Genomic DNA, 23,513 nt, shown 5'->3' on the forward strand with positions numbered 1-23,513 from the left:
TTCAAGTGACGGAAAGAATGAAATTCTTTCCCCACCCCTAAGAAATGGAGATTCCATCAAATGATGGAATGTTTACATTCCTACGAAATGAGATTCCCCTTTCTTTGAACAAGCAAACGCACTAAAGAATAGAATTCAATTCCAATTCCATCAAATTCGGTGAAACAAACGCAACTTTAGTTACGATTCATTTTTATATGTTAATTGTTATTATTATACTCGTATCTAGAAAGCAAGAAGGTGGAGACTAGCTAGTGTGGGACTATGGGAGTGTGGGAGGGGTATTTAAATAGAAGCAAAGCCCACACCTTTCTCCCATGCATCCATTTATCTTCCACATCTTTTATAATCCTATCCCAATTTTCTTTTAAATAACTAGTATATACTTTTCTAGCTATATATCACTTTCACTTAAAAGCATAACAGAATGTCGACAAGAAGATCAAGATCAAGACATCAGTCAACCGCTTCAAGAATTAGTGACGATCAAATTAATGATCTTGTTTCCAAGTTGCAACAGCTTCTTCCTGAAATAAGAAGTACTCGTCGTTCTGACAAGGTATACGTACGCATATATCTATATACTATACGTACTATATACTTTCATTTAACGCCTTAATAATGCATATATCGTTATTATTATTACTCGTATATATTATTATTACTAACTATGTTATTATATGTCGCGAGCTGAGTCCACGTACAAAGATATACGAGTAGCAAACTGGTTTTAATAATATATTTATACGAGTACTAGCTAGACGTGTATTTATGTAGTGCGCATTCTAGCTAGCTTATAAGCTACAAGTATATATATATATCTTGTAATTAATAATTCGATATATACAGAAGATGACCATGTTTAATTATATATATCTTTGCAATATATAATAATCTAGGTATCAGCATCGAAAGTGCTACAAGAGACATGCAACTACATCAGGAACTTGCACAGAGAGGTTGACGATCTAAGCGACCGACTATCTGAGTTGCTCGAGAACACTGATTCGACTCAAGCTTCCATCATTAGGAGTTTACTTACTCAATAATTAAACCATATAATAATCATGCATGTTCTACACAAGTAACCAAATTTTTCATCTTTTTTTTCCCCATATGTAATATGGTAGTATTTAAGTTTTGGGGTCTTTCTTGTATCAGAAAAACGAGTTTTTAGTAGACCTTACTTGGATAAAAAAGGCTTACTTAATTTGCTTAGTTTGTTGAGCTAGCATCAAAAGTTATGTAATAAAAGATATAAATTCAAAGTGACGATGAATTAATGTGATGCTCATATTAATTAACTAATTAAAGTTTTGAAAAAGTTTATGACGTACGTACGTAGTCTTTTTTGCTTCCTTGAACGAACCTAATTAAAATATTAGATTCGATCTTTAATAGAAAAATGATCTCTGACATTTAAACAATTTGTTAGTAAATATAAAATGCAAGAATCTTATAATTTCACGTGATGGTCTGGGATCCCATCTTTCCGAGATTAATTTAAGTCCGTTAATTGTTTAGGATGAATTGAGCGATGAATATTATTTAATTATTAAATCTGTCATATATGTTGCTCGTACACATTAAAATTAAAGGGCCACCCTTTAGTAAATTAGTCGAAGGTCGTCTTTCTAGTTAGCAAACTTGTACTCATGATCGATGATTAGTTCAACATGCGCATGCATAACTTAACAAACATATACATACTCATTATTATACGAGTATATATAAAAATGAATATGAATCCCTCTACGATGTATATGCCAAATTCAGAGTATTCTCATGAATGCTTCCGAACCATTTCAGTTCCTAGCTAGTCGATCTATTCCAAAATCTTAACCTATGAGGTTCAAGCGCATGACATTTTTGTAGGAAAGTACAACACTACAACGGCCAACCATCAATGGATTTGGTACTTGAACGGACTTAAGGCTTATTAAAATCCCGGGTTCACATCCTGATATGAACAAAATTGCTCCTAAGAGTATAGACATGATTTTATCACAATATGTACGTTTACTTGAATTGAAGTTGAGTATGCAAAAATATACTCCGTACTATTTTGTAAGAACATCATGTGTGAGTGTATGACCATTAAGTCACCTTGGTAGTGTTTTATCATTCATATATACTACTTCCCTTCTAATTTTGTTGAGATTGAATACGAAATTATTTCGATGACATTATAAAGCTTCCTCAACACATCCAAGGCGACAATGGATCCGCAAATATCATGCAAATATATTATTAAACTGGAAGTCGTTACCAATTATTAAGATGCCACACTAAGGTTTCATAGATTGCCCAAATGAGTGTAATTGCAACATGACCTTTAAAACAAATGACTTGGGGGCATTAAAATGAACGTAAATGCAATTTGGCATCGATCTTAAGCTAACAAATATATGACTAAAGTAATGCCTGTTCAAAGGTCTACTATAGTTAAGACATATTATTAGTAATTGCGAAATGATATCAAGATATATATTTACATAACGGCATGCAAAGTAGGAAATCTCAATTTTTTTAAAATCGAAAATGGTTAATCTAATTGGAAAAGCTCGATTCATAATATTTGTCTCATTTAACTTATTAAAAAGATGCTTAATTGATCTAGAAGTCAATCTGTACTAGCTAGCAATTAAGTAAAGGAATAAATGATTGAAAGCATTTTTAGTATGATCTATAATTTCAATTATCTAGCCCAGAGACCGATGACCAGAGGCGGTACCAGAATTTTTTTTCAAAAGGGGCAAAATAAAAATATTCGTGAAAAATAAATATACAAGGGGTCAAAATTTTAAAAATCTATAGAAAATTTTTATAAATCGATGAAAAATATAAAAAATACATGACAAAATCTAAATTTTAAGGGGGACATTTGCCCCCTTTGCCCCCCATGTGGTACCGCCAGTGCCGACGACCTTGATCTCCATTACACAGAGGACCTCTAGTAGAATGTAATCATTTAGGAACATGATTAATCAACTTAATTGGTGTGCCTAAAGATATGCTTAAAACCTTAAGAATTTAACATGTGGATTTCACTAATTCTCTTTCATAATCTTGCCTCTGATTTTTCCATATGTCATTATCTTACAATTAGCTAGACACATCATTAGGCACACCAATTAAATTGATTTATCATTAATACGTACCCCGATAACCATGATTAAAACGAGTGGTAACCTTTTGAAGGTTGACAATTTTCCAAGTCAATATATTGCTTTTTGTTCGATTATATATGTTCGTTCCATCTAATTTAATTTCCATACCAACTTCGTACGTAGTTAATTGTTTTCTCAATCAACACCCACGTATATTTTTCATCATCGATCAATTACCAATCGAGAGTTCCAAAACAAGCAGCTTATATACAAAGGTGGTACTAGGAAAAAATTTCATATGGGACAAAAATAAAAAAATATGTCAAAAATATATATAGAAAGGGTCAAAATGTTAAAAATCTATAAAAAAAAAAATTAAAAATCGAAAAAAAATTTAAACATACATAACAAAATCTAAATTTTGAGGGGGCATTTGCCCCTTTTGCCTCATGTAGTACTGCCACTGCTTATATTTATATCAACCTTTGACAAAAAGTACATAAAATATTAACATATATTTCAGTGAGTTCCAATAGTTTATACTACTATGTAATTGTGTAAATAAAATATTTTGCGATACCATTGATACTTTTTAAGATTTTTAATAATACTTTTGTCCTAGTTTTTAGTGACAATTTCAGAACGTATTGCTACATGAACAATTTTATTTTATTTTAAGAAAATTCTATTAGATTTTTTTTTTTTTCACTAAAAAGAATGAGCAACTCAACTTTTTTTTTTTTTACTCGTAATTTTTAAAGTGAGAGACTGAGAGGGCTACAGGCCGGTGTTGCAGATTAGTTTAGCCCGTAAATAATGTGCGTTCTTCTGTCTAGCTAGGGCCCAAAAAACCAAAAGCCCATCTTAATAATGAAGTGAGCCGTGAGCCCGTCACCGCTGACCATGTTTTAGTTTAGCGGATTATTTTCTCAAACATTTTTAAATCATTGATTCATTGGTCGATCATTATAATTTTTCTAGTGTAGTACGTATGACAATTATTTATACGTATAACTCAAACATAGCCAGTCGTTATTTTTTATTTTTGTAAGCGTAAACAAAATTGTGTAACATGTACATGTGTTTCCTTGTTGTAGTGTTTAAATATTAGACTTATGAAAGATTGGGTTACAACGTACTTCACAAAATATTGTTCAAAAGATTATGAACATATTAATATTAATTATAGGTTTGTATCAGTAAACTATAATATGATAATATTTCAATTGATCTAATATCAATAAGAAATGTGATCTTAATTACTTTCCAGATACAATTATGCTTTGTCCAATATTAGCCTATATTATTATATATCTGTATGTATAAGTTAAATCTTATTTTGAAATTGCATGTAAAAAGAAAAAAAAAAAAAAAAGTAAAAAAGAAAGAGCCTATCAGCCTAATATGACAAATGAAGCAATATTTTATTTATTTATTTACACTACAATCGATCACCATCTTAACTTGCGCAATTTCCTTCATCATACATCACCCCTAGCTTGCAAATATACGTTTAATAAATGGGTTACGATTCAAAACTATATAATTAATTACAATTCAATGTTGTGATCTCTGACTACTATAAACCAACTAACAAAAGTCAAAACTTAAAAAAAAAATAACAAAAATAATAGAAAAATCCAATTGCAGCAACTCTAAACATATACTTCATCAAACGACATGGTCTCTGCTAGTATCCGGCGAGCTAGATTTACTCCTTGAACTGGAATGCGGCAATGAAGTTGAACCCGAAGCTTGAGAATTCATCGTTGCCGTTGTTTTATTAAAGAAATTCGATGAACATTTATTCGTGTTTGAAGTTGATGGAAAACTCGAAAATACAGGAAATGATGTATCTCCTAGTTTCACATTTTGGCTAGATTTCTCGCCTAGGCCGGCTTGATGTCCTCCTAAAGAACCACCACCCATAATCGATGTCAATGCCGCTTGTAAAACCGTGTGAAAATTAGGGTCGGAAGTGATTGCTCTTGTCGCGGCTTCAATGGTATCTGGCTGTAAAGAATGTTGGTTATTATTACTACTTGGAGCTGCCATCATGTTCTTATTTTGCATTTGCATGTAGGATTGGAAGATGTTTTCTTGAGGTTGTGTTGATGATGATCCAAAGTTTAGGGACCCCATTTGATTTTTCCCATAGTTGAGGGTCCCATTACTCCAAGAAATAGGCAATGCATTAGACTCTAAAGAACTAAAATTCAGATTTGTGCTTGAGAATCTTGGGGGAAAGGGGGTAGTCATTGGCTGTCGGTAGCTGTAAGGCGACGACGTTGAAAGTGTGTTGGACGTAAGATCAAGCGTGACGGTTGGGCACGAAGGAGAAGGCGATATCGAAGAATGTGGCAAGTAAATCGGCTTCAATTTTGAGTGCTCATTGAGGTAAAAGTTTAGCCCTTGATGAGAAGTAGTGTTGTTGGGGTTTGAGTTTGACGCGGAGGTTGAGGAGCCTGAAGTTAGCATACTAGCTGCCGCCGACGTGGTGGATGCCATAGCGGTGGCTGCCACCGCGAGCGGGTGGTTATGTGTTCCTTCATATGTGGTGATCAAAATCGACATATCTTGAGGACATCTTTGTACCTACACATTTTGTCATTACAAATTAACGTGTTAAATATATATGTACAATCTATAAATAAAATTACTCCTTAGTTAATCTAGATGTCTCGAGATATATAGATTATGTATAAATACCTGTTTCCTCACTGGGCAAGTTGGAGAAACGGTGCAACGATAGTATGCTCGCGGGCAAGGATTTCCTTTAGCGATTTTTTGTCCATATTTTCTCCATTGACACCCGTCGTTCATCTGTGAATCAAAAATCTAAAGTTAGTATAATCTAACTTACTACGAGCTGAGTATATGAAAATGTACACTAAATTAATAATATTTATATAAACAGTTGAATGAATGATCATTAGGTACGTACCGTAGGGGTATCACAACGAACCCTAACGGAAACTCTAGTTTTCTTAGCAGGATTTTGTTGCAAAACCTCTTGATCATCATCAGCAGCATTTCTCTTTGGAGTTGGAGGTTTTTGCGGTGTCCAAGTCTCGCCGGCTTCATGATCTTTAGCTTGATCCTCTTCCAAGCTGTTATCAGGGCTAGGATTAGCCGATGTTTCGGCTTGTTTAGTGGATGATGATAGTTCAAATTTCCCACACTCTAGTCCAAGGCCTAACCCTTGATGATCATCTCCACTACTACTTTTGGTTGGAGACAATGTCGTGGATCTCTTATCTTTCTTGAGTACTAGTTCAGTCGATGAAGTCCTTCCAAGACTGAGGGACACAAGCTCGGATTCATCATTGTTGATTTGCGGCTTTTCGTTGTGATGATTAATAATAATCGCGGCGGCGGTGGTGGTGGTTGAAGTAGTTTCTTGTTGATGAAGAATGTCTTGGAATTTGTTTTGAAGGGCTTGGTACTCTTTCATGATCTGGTCTAGGTGCACCTTTAGTCTTTGGTTTTCTTCCCTCACCTTACCCATTTCAGCTTGCGTTAACTCGAACTGCTTCTCGTCCTGTATAATATATATTCATCCATATCAAATTTAATTAAGCTACTTACTAGATATGTACGGAATTATATTGCATGGCTACCTATCTATCTTTTGTTCACGTCACACTACGTACATACAGTTGATGATCGAATAACATCTGTAATATATTGCTCGTTTAATTTTGGGCGTTTAACAAAAAAAAAACATAGGTTTTTATTATGTAGATAGACTACCTAGCTAATTTCGAATTATTTTTCTTTTTTGAGCTTTCAATTCTTCGTATTATCCTATTACCATGGTCTATAATATATATTTAAAAAATATAAATATATTAGTTTAAACATCAACTGAGATACGCATATACCTAGAACTAAGATTTTCAAATAGCTAGGTGTGTACGTACATGTTCATATTGCAATTAACTAATATCTTATCTTATATTTTGAATTTAATACATAAGTTTGTTTAAGTGTTTACATAAGTACTTCTTATGTTTAAAGTTTAATTAACCATATCTTATAAAGATATTAAAAATGTCTTGATTTAAATTTCACGTATCATGAGCTCATAAAATATTGACTCTAGCTTGGAATAAACCAAAGTTTAAGATAAGATTATTCGGTGGTCCAAAATGATGTTAGTTAATAAATATACTTGTACAATAAATATATTTTTGTGGTTTAGAAAAATAGTGCATCGGATCGATCCAAAATGATATTAATAACTAGTACTTATTTGTTTCATTATCATAATCATAATAGAAAGAAAAGAAAAAGTAAAATTAAAATTAAAAGATGATTTTACATAAATAAGAATATTAATTAGTTCTATATAAATATGTGTGTTTCATGCTGAATTCTCCCTGATGACCCCATAATAATTCGTTGCATATACATAACATAATATAATAGTTCAGGCTGTTCAGCTCCCAGAAATAAGAAATTATTTGATGGTATATTTGTTACAGAAAGAAATAAAAATAATATTTTTTGTATGTATAGTAGCAGAACATCTCTGCATGTTTATAGAAATAGCAATTAATGCTATCTGCTAGAAGCTAGCTTAAAAAACGATCAAAAAGAACAAAACAAATTAAGCTTCAAGTACCTTAAGTACAACATCTCCAATTAATATATATACACATATATATAGACGTATATGCGTAATTCCATAGAGCATAGCAAAAAAAAAATCTAGAAGAAAACCATGAAATATAGAAACAAAACTAAACTTCATGCACATCCTTCATTTCATTATTACAGCAAAAAAAAAACTATAATCAGACATGTAAAAGATGAACTTGATAAACCTTGAGAAAACCAACCTCTTGTTTGCAGTCGTGACGATCGTAATCTGCCTTATCTTCGTGCTTGATATGTGTCGCTGTTTTCAGATCGACTTCCATGGCTATCGTCTTCAAAATAAGTCTATACTGCTGGTTTTGAATGAATAAATATGAGGAAATATAGCAACTTAGATCTGTTCTTATAATAAGAGGGGCCAGCAATGTTTGACTTGTTGTACATACGTTTTCTTTTGTTCAATATTATCAAATATGGAAAAAAAAATGTCAATGCTCCAATTGCATGCCATCCTCTATGGATTATTTTACTACTACTAGCTAGTATATATATTTATCTATTCTATATATTTCTTCAAACGAATAAACTTGTAAAATATATATATAAGTTAATTATATATATGCTTTTAAAAAAAATGATTTCTCGTTTCATTATGAAAACTTGTCATACTTATTAATTAAGTTCTAATATTATATAAATTTATATAATGCTTTTAATTTTTTAACAATTAACTAATTAAGTTTTTCTTTCATATACTAGCAAGTAATAATTATTAATCTATAAGCTAATTAAGGAGAAAGTGAAGATAGTGTTGTTAAACACAGAAGTTGGGTAAAATTATTGTCACATGTAATAAAGTATTGACAAGCTAGGCGAAGAAAGAATAATGATTAAAGAAATAAAAAGAGAGTAGATAAGTTGTGAATGAAGAACTTGAAGAATTCAACTTCAACGTTTAGGTCTTTTAGATTATGGAGGTTAGACCCGCAAGAAACGGGCCTATTTGCTGACTGCCAATCTGTTTCTTTATTCATTTAATGTTATTAAAGTTATAATTAAATATTAGATAGCCAATTAACAGCTAAATTTCACATAGTTGAAGTTTCCTACACACAAAAGTCAAACATATATACAACAATAAAATAAAAATAATTTCAATGATCGGCGCGGTCAGACTTACGTCACAATCATTTTGATATCCTTCTTCGATCGGTTGTGCAAATTAGGGTTCCCGCTTCATACCCACGTAAAGGCTCCCAAGTCAAACCGCCAGGTTTTTCATTATTACTTTTGTCTTTGTTTTTGACTTAACTACTCTAATCCTTTAATAATTCCACCCCTTTTAATTTTCATTTGTTACTTTCTTCTAAGATATACGCTGCAATTCGGTTAGCTAGTTTAGCCCGATATATTAGCATGGAGGCCAATGATCGGAAATCTTGCTAGCTTCCTAATTAATGACTAGAGTTCAATATATCTTTATTGCAAACTTTTTACTGACTAAGATGTTTACCTACATATATTACGATTAGTTATTAAACGTTAATAATAATTTGCTAACAAGTAATTAATCATAAATGCATCTATATCCAGTTTCTTTTTTTAATAGGAGTAGACCTTTTTTTTCCTTGGATCAAGAGCGTTGACAATTTTTGTTTAGAAAAGAAATTAAAAAGACTTTGTATTAATAATCTTCAACGAAGAGTCGAAGGGTATGAGATGCCATGATCCGTATTCAAACTTCAAATGCAGATCTAGCTAACAGAAAAACGTATTTGTAAATTGTAAATTAGTGCAGGAACGTCCTTGCACTAATTTCTTGCAAGTTCAATATATAAAAATATATATATAATATAATAATAATGAACAAAAAACAAACGACTTTCATTACTTCAGTGTTCATAAGTTAATTAAAAATTACTGTAATTAACAATACGATTTTGTTGTAACTTTTCAATAAAAAGATAAGTTAAGTGAAGAAACATCTTGTTTAATTTCTAATACATACTCCAGTAGTTACATACTCCAGTAGTAGAGGGGAAAACGAGGTTACACAGGCCAGGTGAAGAGCAAGTGTAGTTGCACAGGCCGGGCCCAAATGTCAATTGGGGCCTCTAATTTCATACCTTTATTTTTTGATTTGGTCCAATAGAAATACACTTTTAGTTTCTTCGGTCAAAAAGTGAGGCATTTGTCAAATACGGAGTAATATTCATAGATTTTCTATCCTCCTCTTTAACAAATGATACAATTGTCGGTTTCTAAATCAACACATGGTTGGTATTCTAACTTTCTCAATTTGTTACATTTGAGCCAAGCTAGGTTTCTCTATAAAATAAAATAAAAGATAATAATAATAATAATAATAAGAAGAAGAAGAAGAAACCCCATCAAATATTTACTTGTTCTTAGGTTTGAATTACATTTTAAACATGCTTTTATTAAATAAATAAAAAAATCCATTATACTTTTTAAGTCAAAACAGCAAAACAAAAAGGAAATATTCTATACTTTAGTTCCTCATATATAGTTCCATGTTTTGTGAATATTCATAATAACAATTTTCACGATCTTAAAGAACTTTTTATATATAGTTAGAAAATTTGTGCCGAGGCCTTGAGAGATTAGAAAGCTTCAATGATGTTCCAAACATTTAAAAGTCTAACAATCCAACCATAAGTTAATAGAAAGTAAAGGAAGCCAGGGATGAGGTACACAGGGGGCTGTCAAAAGAATAAAGGTAAAATTGACATGGTGAAAATGATTTAGTAACCTTGAAAACTTGAAATCATAAAAAAAAAAAATAATAAAAAAAATCCTATTTTAGTGACACTATACAAAAATATAGGTCAAAGATACATGCATTTCTATCTTCTTTTTTTCGAAAATTCAGTTTGTATACGACATTAGGGAAACCTCACCATTGACAACAAGATATTAACTATGAACCATTACAAATATTCAGAAAAAAAAAACTCAAAGGTTTGCCATTTAGTTACATAGTTGGTTCCAAAAAGTACCACTAAATTCGAGTTTCAATAATATTTTTTAAAAAATTGTACTAATTTGCACAATACATTTGCAAAAAGATAGATAAAAATGGAACGAAGGCAAATGTTTTGAATACTTAAAACTCCAGTTAGTTGAAATAATAGATTTATAACTTTTAACGAAAGAATTTTAAAATTTTGACTAATTAATTGACAAATGTGGATATGAGGGTTGATAAATTATTTGAAGACATATATATTTAATTAGTTGTATGTATTCAAAGCTTTTACAATATTAATTACAATACTTTTTTATTTTTATTAAATGGATCCGTCGTAAATTTGTCTGAAAATTTTTAGCTTCGGGTACGGATTGCCGGCGGATATCCTGTTGCAGCCAATCCGTACCTAATCTGTCATAAGTTTTCTTTGAGAGAATTATTTAAGAGATTTTTACGTTTGAAATTCGTCAAAAAATTGTCGTTAGTCTGGGAAGGATATTTTGGCTGTCGAAAACTTGTTGATAATCTGAGATTTTCTAGTAAATAGAGAATTTTTAATAGTAAATTTTTTATTTTAGACTTATAAGCTAGATATGTCATCAACTTATTAACCTAGTGAGTATATGAAGTTACATCGACTATGTATATTAAGTACATAATTAAAGCTTTAAAAATGAACTGCATATTTCAACTAAATAGAAATCTTTTCATGGAATACCATTATACAATGATGCCCCAATTTAATACTAAAAAATTGACAAAGTTGTCCTTTCATGAGTCATGAGGACCCATATACTTTAACTTATTATAGTATTAACCATAAATGATAAAATAATAATATCAAGTATCAACATTTAAATAAGGATACAAAAAATAAGGAGAAATAGGACAAAGCGTTGAACTTGAAAAGTCAACTTTTAGGTCTCCAAAGTCATATGTTTTAAGTTTTAGTTAAGAAATCGAAGGTGTTAGATAGCATGTGAGAAGGGTGATATATAGTTTTTCAAGATTCACTGTTATCAAATTCAAAACTCAAATTAAATGTATTACATATCTCATCAAATAAATTTACACTTGTTCAGTTGTTCACATTTCAAGAATTAATATTGAAGATAAATCTGTAACATACTATTATTCAAGCTCTCGATCGACACACTTCTCGTCAATATATATATAATAATCAAATAAGAATAGTTTTAAAATAAGAACAGTTTTAAAATAAAAACGGTGAGAACCCTTTAAAAACATCATTTTGATGCATTAAAAGTCTATAAAACTGACATAGTGCATAACTAATTATCATTATTTAAGTGTTTAACAACACATTGATTCATCAAAATCGAAAAAATCACGTTTTTTGTTGGATGCATCATTTTGATGATTATGCATCCAAGATGGATGCACAAAATAAAAAAGATGATTATTTCGATTTTGACGGATGAATATGTTGTTAAACACTTAAATAAAGATAATTAGTTATGCACTATGTTAGTTTTATGGACTTTTAATGCATCAAAATGATGTTTTTAAGGTGTTATCACCGTTTTTATTTTAAGAGTGTTCTCACCGGAGTGTAATATATATATATATATGTGTGTGTGTGTGTGTGTGTGTGTGTGTTTTAGGTAAAATAAAACAAGTACTAAAGTAAAGCAATAGGTTTATCTTCATCGAAGACCACTGTGCATAATGAAAATCATCGTGCATCAATTGCTTCGTGAATCATTGTGCATCAATTTAACCATGATCTAAGTCCCAAGATCTTGTTTTATTTGTTTTACTTTAATACTTATTTTACAATACCCAACCCTTATATAAGTTTTAGAAGTGAAGGTTGTGTTGTTATGCACCCAAGTTGGGTGAAATCCCTCTCACATGTTGATTTTTTTAATCCATAAAAAACATGGAGGGCAATTTCATTATATATTAAATATTAAAAAAATAGTTTATGAGAGTGATTCCACCCAACTTGGGTGCATACCAACACTACCTTCACTTTTTCCATATATAACAGCTCACATACTAATTTTTTAATATTTTTTATTTAATGAATAAATATTTGGCCCCCATGAATTTTATGGATTAAAAATTTAGTATGTAAATGTTTCACACTTAAAGCTTAGATACCCGACAACTCTATATTACCATCCCCTATATAATATATAGATTTGGATATTGTAAAACAAGTATTAAAGTAAAACAAATAAGACAAGATCATGACACGTAGATTGATGTATGATTATTTTCATGGTTAAATTGATATACGAAGATTCACGAAGCAATTGATGTACGATGATTTTCATAATGCATGGTGATTATCATGAAGAAAAACTTATTGTTTTATTTGTTTTATTTTAATACTTGTTTTATTTTACCTAAAATCATAGTATATATATATATATGGGAAAAGTGAGTATGAGGCTGTTATGCACCCAACTTGGGTGAAAAACCCTTCACATACTAATATTTTAATAATTTAAATAAATACATGGTCCCCCATAATTTTTACCTTTTAAAAAAAGGTATGTGAGGGGTTTTTCACCCAACTTGGGTGCCTAACAACCTCATATTCTCTTCCCCCTATATATATATATATATATATATATTAATATACTCGTAAGTGTAAAAACAAATTTGATGTAAAAATTTTCAAGATGTTAATATGTTATAATGTTATTACGTTTTAGATGTAAAAACTTTATATACATTTTAGCGGATAAATTTTAAAATATCATATTTTATAAGAATTTCAAAAATAAGATGTGAGTTACTTATAGTGACGGATAATCGAATAGAGTACCTAGTTCATCTCATTTCGGTTATACGAGATGTTAATTTGAAAATTATTAATAAATAATAGTTTAGATAATAGATCCACTTGGTGTGTTGTTTGGTGTGGGTTGGTGACAAATGGATATATGTTTTGACTCTTCTTCGAACTCAAAATTTGATAGTCTTCATTATAAATCTCTCATGTCCCACGACAACTCTTGTCTGCGCCCTCATATTGAATCCCTCATTCATACATGATATACGTGCATGCATGCAGCCATCAATTATTATAAATCAAATCTAGCTATCTATACATAGATATATAAAGAATTAAAGATTTTTGTTCATTTACACTTTTTAATGTTTAGTTCGGACGTTCGGTGAAGGATCCAAAAACTAACATACGCACTTTTATATTGGAACATGTATATTTTAGATAAATTATTATGGAAATTAAGTTATAAGGTATCTGAAAAAAATTCGTGTGGTTCACATGCATGGCCACCTTCAAACGATTGATCGAGTCCTTCCATGGATTAGATGTTGTGATTTTGTATAGCTCGTGTTATAGGAACATCCCAATTCAACATAATTAAACACCTATTATATGACGATTAAAGAGTATGCTCTTATATGTCCGTATACTCACTTTGACTAGAAAAGTCAAAAATAACATACTCACGGTATCATATATATCAATGTATACTTCTTGTATGTTGGGTGTTTAGATAATAAAGAATGATTATCAAAACACCTATCATACGAGAATTATACATTGATACGAGTATGATACTTTGACTTTTTTTTCCGTCAAGAAGAATATACATGTGCATAAGAGCATACTCACATATAGTTAGTGTTTATGCTGAATTTGTAGGCTTGTTTATAAACGTTCCCTTTGCAAATTATTAACACATATAAATGTGAATATGTTATACTACAATATATTATAAGTGATATTTAAAGATATAACTAAAAAAAATAATAAGTCAATCACATCAGGGGCGTACCCACATGGGAAAAAAAGAGGGTCAAATGTCCCCCTCTAAATTTAGATTTTTTCATGTATTTTTTAAAATTTTCATAAAATTTTTTATAGGTTTTTAATATTTTACCCATTTTTATTTTATTTTTTTTATGGATTTTTTTAATTTTGCTTCTTCTGAAATTTTTTAAGATACCGTATTTGGATCACATATCTTGTGTCGAGTTGTGTGATTTGACGATTTGTTATATTATAATCGGCACTTATATAACTGTGGACAAAACATAAAAGATTTACATATCTTAAATATACAGAATTAACAGATAAATAAAATATAGCCACGCCACAAAGAAAACAGGGTTGCCAATTAAAGTACAAATTATGGCAGGTCATCAAGATGAAGAACCTGCAATATAAAATTCATATAGACCAGCATTGGCAACACCCTTCACCCCCTGCATTCCCATTGAATAATTAAAAAAATAGGGACTTATTGGTTAAGAAATCCAGATATCCAACTTAGCATTTCTTCTTGTCAATCTAGCTTTAGTCCAATGTTTTGAGTTTTGACACATACTCTAATCTAATATCTATATATTCAGTCTCAAATTAAATATTCAATTTTGACAAGTTTTTTTCCTTTCACTTTTGACCATAAATATCTTTATTTATGATATATAGTAATTAACAAAAGTTATATCAGCGAAAATATATTTAAAACTCAATTCGTTTATATATTTTATATAAACTGTTATATAATACAAACAAATATTTTTACAGTTGAAAGCAGAAGATTTAACAAGTCAAATTCAACATTTAATATATGCGGGGTAAATATGTATTCAGACTCAATCGCTTCCTTATTTTTCTTTCTTTCTTTAGAAAATCGAACTTAACTGGTTGCCACCTTAAAAGAGGTGAATTGATTAATCGGTATCATTAATTTAGCCCTAGTCGCCTCCTTATATTTCTTTCTTTCTTTAGAAAATCGAACTTAATTGATTGCCATCTTAAAAGAGGTGAATTGATTAATTGGTATCATTAATTTAGCCCTAGCTTAGATTTGATGTATTCGTTTTGGTTGGAGGGGACCGATCACCATCTAAGCTCCTACTAGCTACGTTTCTGCTTACGAAAGAAAGTACTCGCGCGTTGCAGTGGTGACATGGTGGGAGTGATAGTCATATATAGAGTGTTGTAGCCAAATGCCTAAGCCGTATGGGTTCCGCCCTCGGATTTAAAAATTCGTCGAAATTATATATCGAATGATATCTCTAATGAAATAGCATAAAAGTTTAAGAACACCCATATAATTTTTATAATTTATCGATATACAGTTTTTGAGATAAAAGATTTTGAATGAATTAGAAGAATAAAATGGTTTATGAAGGAGAGAGAAAATTATTAGTGGTTGAGATTTAAGGGTATTATAATTATATTAGGTAGAGATGTTTAAATTAATGAATAAAAAACATGGGTAATTTACGTTGTTCAAAGTTGTAATTTGAGATTTAAAACAAAGGGACTCTTCTGTTATATATGATTAAAGATAAAAATAAGGATAACTAACATCGAATCGGAATATATATACTTGCTTAACGTTTATCAAATGCTATTATGCTAAAGCCAAATTAAATATCATGGAACTTTTGCGCGATATATATAGCCATGTATCATATCTTTGATCTTTTAGTGATCATATAATAGATGAATATTTATTTATAGGATTATTTTTTAACCAATAACATTTTTGCAAAGTTGATGTGAAGCTCGTAAAGTAAGATCCTGTATAGAAGTAGTAGTATTATGTAGGCCACATTTTCAAATTAGGAAATAAGTCATAGGTTTCATTCTTAATAATGTCTAAAAGTCAAGTATATGATCTAAGTCCAGCTTTTCAATAGCTATAATGAAGGTCCTCTTGTCTACTGACCAAATTAAATATTCAAAAAAAAGGTAGTAAATTGAATAAAGAGACTAAAGCATGAATCAAACATGCTGCCTAAAACTAACGTACGTAGTACGTACTACTATGTCTATATGTACATCATTTTGACTTTCTAACTTCAACTTACAAAAATGTCAACGAATTAAAGTGTTTGTTTCTATTACGGTATACGATCTTTATCTAATCAACTTTGCAAAATATGAATTCACAACAAACACGATATATCGATCAGCCAGATTAGATTTTCGTTTAATACACTCATTTTCTATGATAATAGGTGGTGTGGTGTCTTAGTCAATTCTTTAAGGTACGTAATATTGAATGTCAATTGACCGAAATTTATCATTGAGTAATAATGATATTTTTCACAAGAATCTTTACCAATTCTTTCTGTAACCATTTTTTTTTTTAAAAGATGTGAAGTAATCACCGCAGCGAAGACTCTAGCAATTTGAAAAGTGTGGATTAATCATTGCGAGGTAGATCTACACTTAGCAATTTTATATAAATTTTGTATTAGCAGATGAAATACTCATCAGGATTGCTTCACTTTCTCCTCACATTATATCTTTACAGATGTCTTAAAAGAAAAACCTTATATATTCTAACAATTCAAATTGAATTGCACATTTTAGTGTTTTTTTATAAAACTAAAGTACATATTTAATTTCAAGAAATAAAAAGATTTTAGAAGGCCTGAAAAACGGATATTGGGCCCAATATCTGAGAACCAAACATTCATTTTCATGGACATGAAGAAGTCCATGTCAAACTGAAGTAAGCCATTTGTAAACTACAACCCACACCGGCCACAATATTAGAAAAGTCGCCTTTGACTTCACGAGTTGAATAAAACCCACGTTATATGGCATATGCTCGATAAACTAACATGATAAATAACAAAGGAAAAAAATTTCAGTCAAAATGTTTAAAAAATCTTCTTTTTTTTTAAAAAAAATTTTTATAAAGGGTTATCTCTTCTTTTTTATTTAACTTTTATTCTTTTTTATCAAAGAGTTTTGACTTTTCGAAAATAACAGTCAGAGTTTTAGTTATTAGAATCTGCTTAAAATAACCATAAACAAGAAGATATGTGTAGGTTACTGTTTAGTAGACACTTTTCAATGGCTAACACCAAGTTCCAACACATACATTCTATTATATAGATCTTTTATATCGTATCATTTTAAGTTTTAACAAAATTAATTAATTTCTAATGACGTTTTCCAAGTGTTTTTTTGTCCTACCAAAGGTAAAGAGATTGTTCAGCCTTTTAAGTTCTATCAAAGGTAGAAAAAGACTTTCTGCCTTGTTAGGCATGATGATTGAACCTCTGATCTCTGTCTCCAGATTTAAGGGCTCCAATCACTGATACAACCAGTTGGTTTTTCATTTTATGTTTTAACGTTACCAATATATCATAATATGATTCAAGAGTTCTTGTTTTCCACTTAAATAAAGTGCAGTACGTCATCTTGTTTTCTTTATAAAATGAAATGAAATGCGAAGCATCACTACGACAGTACGACCTTCATCTCTTACAATACTATAAATGTAGACCTTTAGCCACCATCGTCGGTCGGTGTGTGTTAGGAACTATATATGCTCCAAAAACTATCTGATAAAAACCTGCGAATTTGTTCAGAACTAACCGCCCCTTTATATTTAAGAGCACTGTTTAGTTTTACACTTGTACTCATTGAGTGAATGTAGAGTTTTTTTTAACATTCTAGAGAGTAAGATTTTTAGCATTGAGAAATTGAAACTGCACCATTTGAGCCATTCTAAGTTCAATTTGGAGGATTTTTTAATACCCACAAGAAGCTCGTCCCTTTTATCTCATTCAATTCCTGGGCTCTTGGCGAAGAGTAAACGCGGGTTCTTGTTCTAAAAGAGGCATTCGTTCTTGGATTTCCATGGCCAAATGACTAGATGAATGTAGTTTCTTTTAAGTGTAGGTTTAGTTTTAAGTGTATACTTAATTCATCACTCGACTACTTATTAAAAGTATTGTCTTACTATGACCACTTTTTTTTAATCTTTATCACATCATCTTCAAATTGGACCTCATATTTATTTATTCAGATAAAAATACATTACCTCTTACAAATCTTCAGGTGATAACCAACGCCTACTACCACCTACAGTTAATAAACGTCTTAAAAGATCAATATGTTGTAACTTGTATGCTTTATGATATATATATTTTCAATGGTTTACAAATACTATGTGGCTAACCTACCTAGATCAGCACACACATATAGAATGGAATCAGTATAGTATTTCTTGTGTAACTAGATATTCAAAGATCGATGAGATAAGTTATGCATTATCCATATGTACAACTTATAAAGTGCGTACCAAGAAAGTGCTTTTAGAACTGTCACTTTGTCAGGGCGAGAATTTGGTGTTCAAACCTTATTGAAACGCATACTGTACAAAACAATATTAATCCGATCATCCACACATAAAAATTAAATCAGAAACACACATAGATCATCTCCAAATCTCCAATAGCAACATGATCAACATCTCCAAGTCTCAACAAACTGTTCTAACATACTGAATTCTTTGCCTCCAACCTAACATTATGTATTTAATATGTTGGCAAACATTTTAGTGGTACATACTGACTAACATTTTAAACCCGGCTTTTGCGCCGCTCCTCGACCCTTTCACCCTAAACCCCGACGCAAAGATAGGTTTCGCGTCTAAAACACAGGGTTGGAGATGGACTCTATCCTTCGGTCTTTTATAGACAGTAACAACATTTATATTAAAAGTAATCCAAATCACATGGAATTTGATACTTATATGTTGTCAATTATGCTATGTGTAAAAGTCCTTAAAATAAGAGTCATAAAACATCAAACACTTCCGGTTAACACCGTAAAACATCAAATAAGAGTAAAGGGTCGTTAAACCAGTAAAAGTTATTCATCGTTGCCATATTGCATGAATACCATGCAAGCATATGTGCATCACATACATTTCTCATAAATTTTTAAAAGTAAAAGTCAACTTTTCGAAACAAAAAGTCAAAATTCATGCGGTAAATCATTTTCAAAATGCAATTGTAAACCTTAACATAGCATATAGACAATTCATACACAATCTCACAAAGTTGAACGATGTAAACACAGTTAAGAAAAACATAAAACTGTACTCTTATGATGCATTTCACTCCAGACTTAAAAGTATATTGCAATATGAAGTCGACAATCAGCTGGCGGCATTCCCCTGAAGAAGCCCATCACGTATCTGAGTAGCCACATCACGAACAGCACCAGGTCCATGAGGGATGAACACCGCAGAGGATTTTGATGAAGCACCAATTTCCTTCATGGTGTCAAAATACTGAGTCACAAGAACCATGTCCATCACATCTTTAGCTGTGGTTCCAGGAACATTGATAGAGAACCCCAACACACTGTCTCTCAAACCATCCACAATGGCTTGACGCTGACGTGCAATACCCAAACCAGAAAGGTACTTGGATTCAGCCTCACCCTCAGCTCTCTTGATTTGGAGAATTTTCTCAGCCTCAGCTTTCTCAGTAGCTGCCAACCTCATCCTTGCAGCTGCAGATATACAAAGAGATCTGTTTTAACCACTTGAGAGAAAAAAAAAAATATACTTTTGAAAGGGTCAATCCTACTTCTGTTTTATATGTAACAGGCCAAGCAGAAAAACCATATAACCCACCTTTTAAAAACAGCAGATATGCAGTGGCAAAATATAGAATTTGCAATCATATGTGACCGTAGTTATTAATACCAGTCAAACATAATGACAAAAAGTGTACCTGCATTAATCTCATTCATTGCTCTCTTCACATGCTCATCTGGTTCAATATCGACAATCAAAGTTTGAACAATCTCAAAACCATATGCAGACATCGCCTATACGAAAGATTGAACGAAACAGTCAATCAACTAAAGATGGCAAAATGAGCAGGTTGGGTTATGAATGAAAGATGGGTTAGAATAAAAAAAAATAACTGTGTCACTGTGTGTGTAGATCAAAACATTTCAGGTTATAAAAACCCAAAAAACATTTGTTAATTACTCTTAGCAAAATTACTTTATCACCCTTTAAGCATTTGAATACATGGTAGGCAACTTTTGACCAGCTTGACCCATCTGACAGGCTGCAACTTACCTTTCCTAATTTTAACCCGTTCACAAAAATATACAACCCAAATTGACTCGTTTCCATATAAACAGGTAGAAAGTGCTCCAGAATTCATAAGTTACACACAGATAACAACTCCCATTGATTTTATTAAGTTACCTTTTCAAGTTCCTCTTCAACAGCCTTGGCAATTTCATTCTTCTGCTCAAAAGCATCATCAAGATTCATCTTTGGAACACTGGCCCTTATAACTTTAAGTGAACACAAAAGTACTCAGTCAAGCTAGCAACGTATAGATTTCATAAAAGAAAAAGAAAAGTAACATACAAAGCTAATTAGTTTTTACCATCAAAAACATAAGCCTGGATCTGGGACCTTGTGTTACTGAGTTTATAGAACGCCTCACTTGCTTTATCAGACAGAGCACGATATTGTATTGAAGCTACAACATTCACAAACACATTGTCCTGGAAAAGAACATTACTAATATTAGTTGCAGAACAAGCACAAGTATGTTTCGTGAACAGGACGTTATGATTTTATTTTATTTTTTCCACAATGAAACTACCCCAGTGAGTGATTCTGTCACTTAACTTGACGTAGGTAGATTGTAATATATTTAAAACTAACCACCACCTAAATATATGTAGTTATGTACAATTATTTGGGTACAACTTATGCATGTCATGGGTTCTTTAACAGAGCCCTTATGTTTATTGAAACCCTTTTTATGAAAAATGCTTGTTTCTCAACAATATTGAAACCCTTTATGGTTCCTTTGTCTTTTAATAATTCATAAATACATAGATAGAGGTACGTCAAACAGTGATAAGGTTTAAACGTTCCCAAATACATAGATAGAGGTACGTCAAACAGTGATAAGGTTTAAACGTTCCCTTTTATCCCAGATGTAAAACATTATAACCAAGTCTTGGTCACACTAATTTAATGATACAGGTTCACAAATTCTTCTTTGAGAAATTGAGAGAGCAGAGATTTTCTTAGCAAAAAGAAAATGTATCCTGGCCCTAACCAACTCAAATTCACTCATTATGGTTCAATTTATTCTTTCTAGTGATGGTAACCCCCACTGGACTACACCGGATACGGTCCCTATCCCATCTAGAGCACCTAACAGCCTGCTAAGATGGAGATGTAACACTCAGCCACTCAGGTTCTTCCTCTAGCTCATTTAGGGATGGAACCTGGGTGTATTTCCAAGTGAACTCTTCTCTATAACCAACAAGGATACACTCTAACTCTTTAAGTCACTTAGTCACAAGTTCACTTTCTCAACAAATATTTCAATCTTATATATTCATATATATGTCCCTACTTCTTGAGTCATATAACTTCAAGATTACACACTATCCAACATGACAAACAATTTAATATAAACATAGGTATAGCTATATAAGAGCCAAACCACCTCCACTTTGTCAGGCATCCTGAAATCCTATTTGGGTCTAGATTTCTATCTCCCTAGCCAAACATCTTGAGGTGACCTAGGAAAGGGTTCAGAAATGGTCACCAGATACCAAAAAACCTCATCCGTTTACTCGTTTATATATAGATATATAAGAGCCACAAAAAGAAAAAAAATAATAAAAAATAAAAGAAGAAGACCTTAGTTTTGGTCTCACACTTGACATCCAACTGTTGAAGCCTAAGTGTCAATTGACCAGCAATTTGGCTTCCAAAAATCCATGGCACACAGTGACAACCAGGCTCAAGAACTTCATCAAATTTCCCAAAAGTTTCCCTAATAGCAACAGTTGATTGATCAACTTGATACAAACAAAATAAATTTCCCATTTTCTGCAACAAGAAACACACAAATTATTATTAAAAAAAAAAAAACTATCTTATTTCACAGAGGCATTTTAACAAACACATGGGGTGCATTATTTTTTAACAAATCTTGAAAGCCCTAATTAAAAAAAGATGAAAACTTTACATCACAAAAGGAGAATTGAGAGAGTTTACCGAGATGGGGTTGTTGCGAAGACTAATTTGCGTGATGTGTAAGATAGTTTCTTTGTGAAGATTTTTGTTATTATATGAGGGAAAGGAAAAATTGAGGCCCACTTGCTAAAAACAGATAATGATGTGTTGGCAAATTTAATTGTTGAAGCCGTCTTTGATATTTATTGATATTTTCACCATTATGCTAAGTTATCTATTGTTATTGTCAATTAAGTTAATCTTATTAAATAAATAGTTTAAAAATCTTAAGATAATAATATGCAGATAAAATTAAGAAAGAAATTTAATAAAATTCATATGTCAATCATTTTATAATTTTCGAATTTTTTTAGGTTAATTTTTAAGTGAATATATCATTTTCTTTTTGAGTTTATTTAAAAATTGTGTCTACAATTTTGGGTAATTATGATAGTTTATGAGTAGAAATATAATAATTTGCCTTTTAATTATAAATTTTCTATTGTTGTTTTAGTATATTAATTTTGATTTCTTTGTTTGTTTGTTTGATTGTGATGTAAATTATTTGTAAATTTCACTAGAATTTGACATAATATTAACACGTTATCCTAAAAATATACTACTATATATTGACTTGACTTAAAATTTTTGTATATATTTAGTGTTTATTTAATATAAGTGTTTATTTATCATTATATTTACTCAAACTATGTTTAGAACGATACGAACAAGAGCCGAACAAAATATGCGAGAGCATCTTGGTCGAAAGCTCCCGTTTATATGTTTGATGTGATTGGGAACTTATAAAAAGGAAATGATTTATTAGTCTACAAACCAGTTTTATATTTTATTTTATATTCTTAATATTACAACCTAATAATATCATTGGTTGAAAAGGTCTTGAGTTCAAACGTTGAGGTGGACATAAGAAGTCTCTCTATATAAGGGTTTGGCTTAGGTTCAAGTATGAGGGATTAATCGTCGTGCCTTCAGCCGGATTAGTATGAGGTTTTCTCCAATGGGTAT

The 23,513-nt window shown here is 31.2% G+C and overlaps 3 protein-coding genes across 4 annotated transcripts; 1 reads left to right on the forward strand and 2 right to left on the reverse strand.

The window, feature by feature from the left end:
- The first annotated feature begins 356 nt into the window (after nt 1-356).
- On the forward strand, nt 357-1,265 carry LOC122580246 (transcription factor PRE3). The gene is made up of 2 exons (XM_043752524.1): nt 357-559; nt 900-1,265. The coding sequence occupies exons 1-2, from the start codon at nt 428-430 to the stop codon at nt 1,047-1,049; spliced, it is 282 nt and encodes a 93-aa protein (XP_043608459.1). The 5' UTR covers nt 357-427; the 3' UTR covers nt 1,050-1,265.
- A 3,250-nt stretch (nt 1,266-4,515) lies between these two features.
- Nucleotides 4,516-8,062, reverse strand: LOC122579871 (WRKY transcription factor 72A-like). Its single transcript, XM_043752132.1, has 4 exons — nt 7,955-8,062; nt 6,055-6,651; nt 5,820-5,933; nt 4,516-5,705 (listed from the first exon to the last, which is right to left on the reverse strand). Exons 1-4 carry the CDS (start codon nt 8,033-8,035, stop codon nt 4,782-4,784), a joined length of 1,716 nt encoding a protein of 571 aa, XP_043608067.1. The 5' UTR covers nt 8,036-8,062; the 3' UTR covers nt 4,516-4,781.
- Nucleotides 8,063-19,469: 11,407 nt separating this feature from the next.
- On the reverse strand, nt 19,470-22,639 carry LOC122578603 (hypersensitive-induced response protein-like protein 1). Of its 2 annotated transcripts, none has more exons than XM_043750591.1 (6): nt 22,530-22,639; nt 22,170-22,361; nt 20,890-21,010; nt 20,703-20,794; nt 20,215-20,311; nt 19,470-19,990 (listed from the first exon to the last, which is right to left on the reverse strand). In XM_043750591.1, exons 2-6 carry the CDS (start codon nt 22,356-22,358, stop codon nt 19,632-19,634), a joined length of 858 nt encoding a protein of 285 aa, XP_043606526.1. In that variant the 5' UTR covers nt 22,359-22,361; nt 22,530-22,639; the 3' UTR covers nt 19,470-19,631. The 2 variants fall into 2 exon arrangements, with proteins under 2 accessions (XP_043606526.1, XP_043606527.1); XM_043750592.1 differs by lacking the exon at nt 22,530-22,639 and adding an exon at nt 22,501-22,518.
- Nucleotides 22,640-23,513: the final 874 nt, after the last annotated feature.

Source organism: Erigeron canadensis, chromosome 8 (assembly GCF_010389155.1).
Source record: "Erigeron canadensis isolate Cc75 chromosome 8, C_canadensis_v1, whole genome shotgun sequence".
Lineage (NCBI taxonomy): Eukaryota > Viridiplantae > Streptophyta > Magnoliopsida > Asterales > Asteraceae > Erigeron > Erigeron canadensis.